Source organism: Typha angustifolia, chromosome 14, assembly GCF_048772165.1.
Source record: "Typha angustifolia cultivar Huaian chromosome 14, ASM4877216v1, whole genome shotgun sequence".
Classification (NCBI taxonomy): Eukaryota; Viridiplantae; Streptophyta; class Magnoliopsida; order Poales; family Typhaceae; genus Typha; species Typha angustifolia.
Window position 1 is genome coordinate 12,429,089 of NC_133252.1, and position 10,770 is coordinate 12,439,858.

Below are 10,770 nucleotides of genomic sequence, written 5' to 3' on the forward strand. Positions count from 1 at the left end.
AGTTTGGATGTATAAGAAACAAATGTTTTCTTGCTTTATTTGTATGTATTACTGTTGTTATTTATGCTAACTCATATGTTGACGTTATCTATAATCCTAGACTTCTATAAAATTATGATGGATTCAGGAAGTCAGGAGTGAGACATGCCCATTAGTCTCTGCTCCCGTGTGTAGTCCTAAATGCTTGTGTTTGATGTCGCATCTCCACTTACAATAATAGCCATATGCAGGGATGAGTCAGTCAGCTATTTTCTATGATTTGATTCTCTATGGAGTCATGCATGATGTCATATGATTTAACTTCTTATCACTGTCATTAGCGATAATAATATCGTGATAGCCAACCCCATGCGTTGGTTGAGATGTCCAACCAAGAAGGATTAGTGAGTCAATACTGTTGGTTAAAAGTCGTTTTGCTCGTGTGATTTAACTTCTTATAACTGTCATTAGCGATAATAATATCGTGATAGCACAACCCCATTGGTTAATTGAGATGTCCAACCAAGAAGAATTGGAGAGTTAATACTGAGGTCAAACGTCGTTTAACAAATGGCAAATACATTATTCCACTTACACCATACCCAAAGCCAAAAATCTAACACATAGGGCTTAGAATATAAAGGGCAAATCACACTAATATTTTTCAGTCATAAGTGAGTTACTAAATACGATTAAATTATAGATTATTTTGGTATGAGGGCAGAGGTTCGAAGAGCATTACCACCTTGCATCCTCGTTAACGCTTGCAAACTCTAAATATAAGTTATAAGCTATAAAAACAATTAAGTAAATATAAGATGTGAATTCTTTAAATCTATGTGCGAGAGAATCTCTTGTATCCATTTTTCTTCTTCTTTATTTCTTTAAATCTATGTGCGAGAGTAAAGAGATGAGACGGTAGCCAACCATTGCCTCACGTGCTGAAGTAAAGCTTCATAGTGTGTGGTGTCAAAAAAGATGTCCTCTTCTGCTTGCATCTATCACCATACCTACCATCTCCACTTGTGCTTATCATGCAACATTAATAATATCGTACAAATAATATCTAATATTGTCTCCTCTCCACTCCTATATACATATGAAAGATTCCTCATATCAGCTAACTAATATCCAAAAACCCAACCTTCTTATCTCTCCAACTCACTGAAATAGAATACTAGATAGAGTTCAAGATAGATGATATCATTGCAAACGTTTCAGGCCTTCTCTCTCGTACGCAAGCCAAAATGGACTTTCGTCCTGTAGTAATGCATGCACGTGGACTCCTGTTGTTGGTACGGTGGGATCACAGCATAGGCCACGTGGTTAGCGTAGAGAATTAATCTAATTATCTAATCTATATATTAAAAAATTATTTCTTTACTGTTTTATCTAATATATGATTAGCATATTAGCTTATAATCTATAAGACAGACAAATCTCCCTCTATTTCATGGAGCAACTTAGAATATAGAAGTAATATTTTGCCACTAGATATAATAAACTTAAGGTAAACCTGAAAAATGCACCTCATATTTTTGCCTACATAGCAAGATGTTTGGATTCATTATCATGACTAGAAATCACTGTTGTAGGCTTCTCCATGCTTCTGATTGAATCTGACTCACACCAACTTTGGCAATTTTTATTTTTAGATATTTTAATTTCTTTTGTGTGACTTACATATTACTATCTTTCCTAATATTAAAGGGAAGCTAACCCACTAGATATCTAATGTATTTTTAGACACTTCTTTAAGATTAATATACTTACCTTTTCTAGGCGCACACAGAAAAAAGGGAATAGTTGGAACTATTCTGGTAACTTTTAAATCTATTACTTGTATAGTTGGAACTATTCCTTTCTTTAACTCTTCCAGGTGCTTGTTGTATTCTTATCGCGAAAAATATTTACCATATATATAACTTTGTTTTTACAATTTTACCCCTAAAGACATTTTGGTACCACAAAATTGATCAGTGGTAATTTCGTCATTTTTACATGTGACTACATTAACTCGAACCGTCGTATTGGCCCACCCCTTTCGCTCTCTCCCTCTCTCTCTATATATACATCTATCCAACGCCTCTCATCTCCCGTTATCGTACCACTCCGGGAGAGAGGAATTTCAATCTCTTCGTTCTCTCCGACGAAGGATAACTGGAGGCACTTTTCGGGAACAACGGTAGAGAGTGGAAGTTTTCTTCGGTTCCGGGAAAAGGCACTCGTATCGTGGAACGATGCAGAGGCACCTCCTTCGAAGGCTCTTTTCCTCTTCGTCCCCTTTTGCCCCCCAGAAGAGGGCCCGCTCCGGCCTCGCCGCGGTGTCCGAGGCCGTGGAGAGTGCCGCCGTTCTTCCCAACATGCCCCCATTCGGCTACTCCCCGCCGCCGTACGACGGGCCACGAGCGGCCGAGATCCTCCGGAAGCGATCCGAGTTCCTCAGCCCCTCCATGTTCTACTTGTACAAGAAGCCCGTACGAAATCTACCCTCTTTTCTATCAGTTCTTTTCTGCAATTTTGGTATATGTAATTGACGTCCTAAATTGTCAATTTTGCTATTCATCGTGTTGTTTTCCTTCAAAAATAATCTGGGATTTGGGATCGAATCTAAAGGTGATTCTGTTGTAGTGCTTCGCTGGAATCGATTAATTATAAGGTGACGCGAGGCATTAGTTTGACGGTCCACAATTTCGCGGTACACTGTACCAAAGGTTAAGGCTGCAATTTTATAGTTAAAATAATTCCCAGATCTAGACAAATATTAATGTCATGAAACTTTATTTATCATGGAGATAATGCATGGAATAGTCTCTCTCTTGTTATAAGGGTTGTGTTGTCTGAAACTTGTGCCTCTTGAGATGATTCATTTACAAACTAATTGAGTTCGTAGCTGCATCCAAGACTTCTTTATATGATACCAGCTAATTAGTGATGTTTTGGCTATGAAATGTGTTTAAGATAAAGAGTAGAATATCACAAGATGCAGTAATCTTTATGAAGTTCACTCACAGTATTTTTTTTCTCTCTCTTATCTTCAGTTGAATATAGTGGACGGAAAGATGCAGTACCTGTATGATGAGGATGGACGACGCTATCTTGATGCGTTTGGTGGTATTGCTACTGTTTGTTGTGGCCATTGCCACCCTGAGGTCATTGAAGCGATCATTAATCAGACGAAACGGCTGCAACATTCGACAATATTATATCTAAATAATGCAATTGCAGATTTCGCCGAGGCATTAGCCGGCAAGATGCCTGGTGATCTCAAGGTGTGTCTCCTGTTCCTACTTCCTAGATATTAATCTCTAGTTTTGCCATGCCATCTGAATTTTATGTAAGTTGTTCATAATTTCCATAGGTAGTTTTCTTCACAAATTCTGGCACCGAAGCAAATGAGCTAGCAATGATGATCGCTCGGCTTTACACTGGTTGTCATGATATTATATCGCTCAGAAATGCATACCATGGGAATGCAGCTGGAACAATGGGTGCTACAGCTCAATGCAACTGGAAGTTTAATGTTGTTCAGGTATGTGTTAAAAAAGAATCGGAGAATGAGAATGTTTGCTTATTTATTACGATATGCCAGTCGATATCAGCGCAATCATCTATCAATTAATCACATGCAAATATAAATTCTCATTTGCTGTTACCAGAGTGGCGTTCATCATGCGTTAAACCCAGATCAGTATAGAGGTGTTTTTGGTTCGGATGGAGAAAAGTATGCCAAAGATGTTGAAGAAATCATAAACTATGGAACCTCTGGGAATGTTGCTGGCTTTATTTCAGAAGCCATACAAGTATGCTATCTCAATATTCCACATTTTTTACCTTTTCACCCACTAACTTTTTAGGTAGGAATGTGTGTTCTCACTTCTGCAAGCATAGATTTTAGAGAGTAATTATTTAGGATTTAATGCAATTTCATCTCTTATAGTAGTCATCTCAATTAAATTATGATTCTACACAAATGATGAGAAGTTTGTTTCTGTTTGACAGGGTGTTGGTGGAATACTGGAATTAGCACCAGGCTACCTGCCTGCTGTGTACAAAACAATTAAAAAAGCAGGAGGACTCTGTATTGCCGACGAAGTTCAGGCAGGATTTGCACGCACAGGAAGCCATTTCTGGGGATTTGAGGCACATGGAGTGGTGCCTGACATAGTAACTATGGCAAAGGTGAATTCTAATATATGTGTTTCCTTAATTTTGGGTATTTAGTTGGTTGCTGAAAGTTTATTCATCCGTTGAACTGTTTCATGAATTTATTGTCTTAGAATACGTTATATCTTGCATTTAAGACTTATTGAAATCTTTAATTCAATGACCTCTACCATGGTTGATTGGTCAATATTTATTATAACTTTTAGTGCTGGCGGGCACAGTAATCTTGTTATTAACTCGAATTGTAGTAGGAAGAACTGCGGTCTAGTCAGATTTTGACATTGATGGTTGAAAAACTAGAACAACAAATATGTTAAATCGAATAAATAATTAGATATCATGCAGTTGTTGTGTAAATATTTTCTTGTGATTTTAAAATATTGCTTTATTAGTTTTTGATTGATTCTGAATATATTGTCATCAGGGAATTGGCAATGGAATTCCCATAGGGGCAGTGGTTACAACTCCAGAAATAGCTCAGGTCTTGACTCGCCGAAGCTATTTTAATACCTTCGGTGGAAATCCTGTATGTACTGCTGGAGCGCATGCTGTTCTTAAAGTGATTGAGAAGGAAAAGCTTCAAGAGAATGCACTGATTGTTGGTTCTTACTTGAAAAATCGACTCGGAGCACTTCAGGAAAAGCATGAAAGTAAGCATAGTTTTCATAGAGCATGCATGCCAAGTTATTCTTTGTAGTTCTCCACTAATAGTTAGTGGTTCATATGAGTTTGCGTAAATATGATTTTAAATACTTGCTTGTGTAGTTTAGAAGCTTGAAAGTTTTCAAAGCAAATATGCAAAAGGTGAATAGGGGACATTTCTTTCTTGGGACCAATGGTCATCCAGCTATTCTGCAGTTGCACTATTTTTTCCCTGATATTCATGATAACTGCCATCATAAGATCAGATAGCATTCAGGAGTTGTAGTGGTAAAGTCGTATAGAGTTCTAAGACATGAATTCTTTTTTGTGCTGTTTTCATGTTACTCTGTTGTGCAGCTTATCTATGTTTTTGGGAGGAAGAACCTGTTGGTTTATTTGAGTTTTTCTTTTTGTTTTTCCAACAGTCATTGGTGATGTTAGAGGAAGAGGTTTGATGCTTGGAGTTGAGTTTGTCACTGACCGCCAACAGAAAACTCCAGCCAAAGCTGAGATTGTGCATGTAATGGAACAAATGAAAGGTAAATTTCTTCTCTCCGCAGTTACACCTATATATTTCATGTGAAAATTGTCTATTCTTTTTCTATGTTCCTTGTTGTTCCATAGAGTGATCTCCTAACGCTATTATTCTTTTAATAGACATGGGTGTACTGGTTGGCAAGGGTGGTTTCCATGGGAATGTGTTCAGAATAACACCTCCTCTCTGCTTTACAAAGGAAGATGCTGGTTAGTCTCTGCTCTTTTCAGCAAGTTTGGTAATGTGCTTTAGTTTGCTTTACCTTTTCAATCATTTGTTCGACTCTCATTGAAATCTTTTCTTTGCTGCAGACTTCTTGACCGATGTGATGGATATCGCGTTATCAAAGCTGTGAATCCTTGTGCTGTTCTTGGTGCTGAGTGGAACTGATAGCTGTAAATCTATGGTGTATTTATGGATAGTAAGAGCTATAATGAGCGAGATAGCACCTCGTTGTCTCTCTTATTTACTCGTGGAACCCCATCTATGCATGAAAGAATTGCTAGTTATCTAATATATTTGCTTCTTGTCTTCAATTATTAATGCCAGCAATTTCTGTCTGTGGAGATTCAGGATCTTAGCTCGTCTCTGAATATTTATCAGAAAGGCCCATAGGCTTTGAAGATGTCAGGGATATTGAGGAACCAAAAAAAAAAAACTAAGTTCATCACTATGGCATAATAACAGCTGCTCACCTATCACAACTCACAAGCCCGCCGCCATTGGCACAAAAGAAGAGTATCTGACTGAGACTGTAATTGGCCGACGATGAACTAGCCTTGAGAACCGAACGGCGGATGCAAAGAGTGACATGATCTCCATGGCTATCTCTCCCACCTCCTGAAACCGACGGATGCTCTTCCTCATAATCACACCCAACACTATGGAAAATGCAACCTCCCAATCTATCATCTCCCCTCCTTGATTTGCTAATTAAATTTCAGTTCCAGCACTTAAATAGCACAGAGGAGAAGGCAATCTGTTCAAAGTAGTCTCATGTTCATTCCAGCAAACATTATACATGTGTGGCATCAAGAGTACAAAATTACCATGATTAGTTGTCCTACATCTGAACTTAACTAATTGTAGGAAATACTAAACTGTCATTGGTGCGACAAAGTTAAAATAGTTGGGAGGCATCTATTAACTTTATTTCAATCAACAAAACTAGGGAGGGTCACTAAGAAACATTATAGTAATAAACTGTTAAAAAAGTCTGTACTTAGGCTGGAGATTATGATCAAGTGGGTGGTAGGGTACATAATAAGGACAGTCAACAGTACACAGAATGGCATTGTGACCGGATTATTCCTCAAAATAATTGAGGTTTTAGGCTGTCCAATGTCCATCTGATCCTCTCTTTCTTGTTTTCCATAGGTTCAAACGTGAATGGCATTAATAAGATCTTGTGTTTTTTTCCTCATTCCTCAATAGGGCCTTAGATTTGAATAGCATAGATTAATAAACATCTAGTGTTTTCTCTTCTTCCTTCTACTTTCTTTGCTTTCTTCTCAACACCCATAATAACGACTTTACATTCATGCTCATAAAAACTAAGGTAGACGCATAACAATAAGAATCACAGTGTTATCTTTTATATACATATATACAAATTAGCACTTTTAGTATAAGATAGTATAATTACTTGCAGATATTTTGGCTAAAAATTTTGTCGCCAATTCTTTCATATAGTTTTAACTTTGACTTCGGCGTGTGATTCGCTGACTCAATTGTCTACATACTGTCACATCTAATTTGCATGAATATCTACTCCCATATATATATATATATTCTTATGAGTGGAAATAAAACTCCCGAGAGTAATGTCTTTGTATACTTGTTAGCTTTTACAACATGGAAAAGGATGGAAGGAGCCATCACCGTCCATGTTGATTTCTACACATCAATATTAGAAGAAAAAGATATGCAGAATATCTTATGCTTTAATTTTCGATAGATTGCATTTCTTGTCACTCTCTTTTTCAACTCGATGTGCTCAATCTTGCTTGGAGAAATCAAATTCCTTTCTCCTCAAGCTTCTTCCACTTGAAAATTACTTGCAGGGACTTGTGAAAATGTTTTATTAATTTTAGTCTCAAGAAAATGACCTATTCAAGTGTCGATAATACTTTTGATATCTCTTAAAGCTTCTCTTTTTTTTTCACAGTATATAAATATCATCAAAAAGTGAACTGACGTGATTCCAACTCAGAGCCGCCGCTCCGAAGAAACTTGAGATTAAACTCTAATATTCAAATGGTTACTGACTGAGGAGGAGAAGTGAAAGTTTTGCACGTTAAATATGCTATGAGCAGTGTATTAATTAAAGGACACTAGGCTCCATGTTCAAATATATATATATATAACAAGATATACACTCCCACAATTTACACGAGCTCTAATGTATAATAGGAATTGATCTCTGAGACTTTCTTGCTTATGAACCAAACCAATGCAAATATACTCCTTCACAACTTGATCACATTAATGATGGCCAACAAAATGTTTTGCTTCAAGGAAAAGAAAAGAAAAAAAAAATCCCAACTAATATATATATATAGTTCAAAGTTCGTAAAATGATCACATTAAACTCGGCCGGTCACTCATCCTAATATCTTTTTATCCCCATTTTTTGTGTGTGGCCAAGCAAAGGCATGAACTAGCACTCTACCATCGATCCAAGCAGGATACATACATATAAACCTGCCTACCTGCAGATGGGCTATGTTGTTTTATTTATTCATTTTTTCTTTCCCTTTCTTATGTGCTCCAGCAGCGAAGGGAAGCATAATGGTATCTTTGGCTTGATGCCTGTAGAGCTAGCATTTGCATTGAAACCCCCATACCCATTGGCCCACCTTGCTGCTCATCTTTCCCAGAGAACAAACACCCTATGGAAAGCTTATATACTAGCTCCTAGGTATCATAGCTCTCCCAAGTGGCAATGCACTAAAATCTAGAGATACTTTGAGAACCAAATCTACTCCCATCCTCCCCAAAACACACACAGATGACAGCTAGGAGTCTCAACACTCTCGGCTTAGTTTGTTGCTTCCATATTTGTCCACTCTTCTCTCTTCTCTCTCTCTCTCTCTCTCTCTCTCTCTCTCTCTCTCTCTCTCTCTCTCTCTCTCTCTCTCTCTCTCTCTCTCTCTCTCTCTCATTTATTTATTTACTTAGCTAGTTGGAAGGAGCGGTGGTTGGTGGGGTTATCATCCCAGATGGCTTCGTTTGTATATTTTTATTTTTAACTTTTTACTGCATGTGAGCAGCCATCAGACAGCTTCATTGCACTGCAACCATTGCAGATCTTAAGAGAGAAAAAGAGAGGAGACACAAGGGAGTGAGACAGCTGGGTTGCATGAGTAGTTGTGTTCTTTTCTTTCTTTCTTTCTTTCTTTTCTTTTCTTTTCTTTATTTTAATCTTTTTACCATTTGGGTATCCAAGTCAGCAAACACTTGCCAACTCACACCAGTCAGAAAATCTTTCATGCTGTTAATAGATCTGCTTACTTGGCTTCGCATGCACTGTATCATATATTGTTCAAAGGTTCTATATATATATATATATATATATATGTGTGTGTGTGTGTGTTTTTTTTTTACAAGCCACCACCTAGATTTATCCTTCAAGATAACAGCGATCTTAGTCACACTGAGAATCATGTGAGTTTCACCATAGTTCAGCACATTTCCGCTTAGGTTCAAGATAAATTTCATGCTCAATAAATTTGTTCTGTAGACTAAAGTTGGATGAGTAATTGGGCATATTAGGGTACACACTTTGCTTTAAGAGAAGAAGCTTAGCAGCCTTAATAGATGCTCTTAATCCAACTGTTAATGAACCTTCCAATTCACTCCACCATCCATTGTTCTCCTTCAACCAATTCCAACCCCCCCACCCTAGTTATAGTTTGTAGAGCTTTCAAGAGCAAAGCAACTTTCTAAATTCTACTTTAGATTGCTTTATATCTACATTGTGTTCTTTCCCTTTCAAGAGAGGCCTGAGAGGCCTGAAAGCCATTAGAGCATCACCCATATTATTTCCATACATGTATAAAGTTTTATGTCCTTGTTTCAATTTGCTCTAAGTGGAATAAAAAAATGGCGAGTTGAAAGGAAGAGAGATATATATATACGTAAAGAATGAGAAGGGGAAAAAAAGGTAGATGGAGCTTCTTTTGTGCTCACAATGACAAGGGCACAAGGATTCCAATATAGTTGAAAAGGAGACAATTTGCTGTGAAAAGAGAAGACAAAAGGAAGATAAGAGTTGTGTTTTGTTATCCTTCTCTAGATTGTGGATTGCATAAAAGTGCCTCTTAGATATCTTCTCATTATATAGTTGTCACTTAATTTGTATGTCCTACCTCTTATTATCTTTAGATCTCCAATCTAATTGGAGGGGGAAAAAAGTAATTGCAAGAAGTAATCAGAAGGATCGATTAATTAATTATATAATAGGAGAGGGACATGGACTGCATTAAAATTTAATAATTACAATGATCCAAATTTAATTATGGAAAGATACTTAACAAACCAACCAGAAGATGTCATGTCACTCCCATTAATGCCGTGCTTTGTACGTTTATAAGTAATACTAAGGCCTTAAGCTAACTTAAAGGTCAACAAAACATCATTATAGTGATCGTTTCTGAATGTTAATAAGCTAATTATTAGTTATCTATTGATCAAGAGATTAATTTTTTAGCTTTATACAAGCTGTTTTCGTTGATTTAAAAGGAGAATGACAACACTAATGATCAGATCATGCATGCGTACAAATGGCATGCATCATTTGATAGGTGTATTTATGTTTAATTCACTTGCTTTATTCTTAAGGTTGACGCGTGCATTTAAGAGTAGTTAGCATATTGACATGATACTTAATAATTTATTGAGTTGCTAAAAGCATCGGGCTCTCTGTTTTTATCCAGGACCGTCAGATACACAGCAACGTATTTTATATAAGTATACAATTTCGACGGATGCCCAGACCTACCTGCACTGCACTGGCTTTTATAAGTTTATTACACAACAAATTTGTAGATATGTGAGGAATTGAAAGGGAAAAGATTTCCTTTTACATGCTGCCATTACTTGCCTTGTGAAAAGAATCCTATGCAACTTTCTGATACTATAATAGAGTTTTCCTAAGAATTAACTTTCCTTTCCATCTCCACATGTCTGCTGCATTACAGAAAGGATATTCTCTACCCATTAATCACATGACCCACAATTGTGCTTCAGAACTTTCAGCCTCTGGGCAAGTCCTTCTCAACTCTCAACTTGTAAGCCTTCAAATATGTTTGAAAAGAAAAATACTAAAAATCATGAATATTCCATGAATTGTAACTCTTTTTTTTTTTTTTTTCCTTCCTTCTTTTCTGAAGAATAGATGATACAGTTAATATGAGAAAAAAAAAAAAACTAAGAATATTTGTTAG

General features: G+C 36.8%; 1 protein-coding gene across 1 annotated transcript; it reads left to right on the forward strand.

The window, feature by feature from the left end:
* The first annotated feature begins 2,072 nt into the window (after positions 1–2,072).
* On the forward strand, positions 2,073–5,859 carry LOC140776340 (alanine--glyoxylate aminotransferase 2 homolog 3, mitochondrial-like). The gene is made up of 9 exons (XM_073120003.1): positions 2,073–2,456; positions 3,021–3,251; positions 3,341–3,511; positions 3,639–3,782; positions 3,982–4,161; positions 4,571–4,796; positions 5,214–5,327; positions 5,446–5,532; positions 5,635–5,859. The coding sequence occupies exons 1-9, from the start codon at positions 2,220–2,222 to the stop codon at positions 5,676–5,678; spliced, it is 1,434 nt and encodes a 477-aa protein (XP_072976104.1). The 5' UTR covers positions 2,073–2,219; the 3' UTR covers positions 5,679–5,859.
* Positions 5,860–10,770: the final 4,911 nt, after the last annotated feature.

Excerpts from the sequence above, each read along its gene's own strand:
- LOC140776340 (XM_073120003.1), top strand. The coding sequence starts at position 2,220 with ATGCAGAGGCACCTCCTTCGAAGGCTCTTTTCCTCTTCGTCCCCTTTT. Across the intron at positions 3,512-3,638 it reads GGAAGTTTAATGTTGTTCAG|AGTGGCGTTCATCATGCGTT; the intron begins GTATGTGTTAAA and ends TGCTGTTACCAG. Across the intron at positions 4,797-5,213 it reads ACTTCAGGAAAAGCATGAAA|TCATTGGTGATGTTAGAGGA; the intron begins GTAAGCATAGTT and ends TTTTTCCAACAG.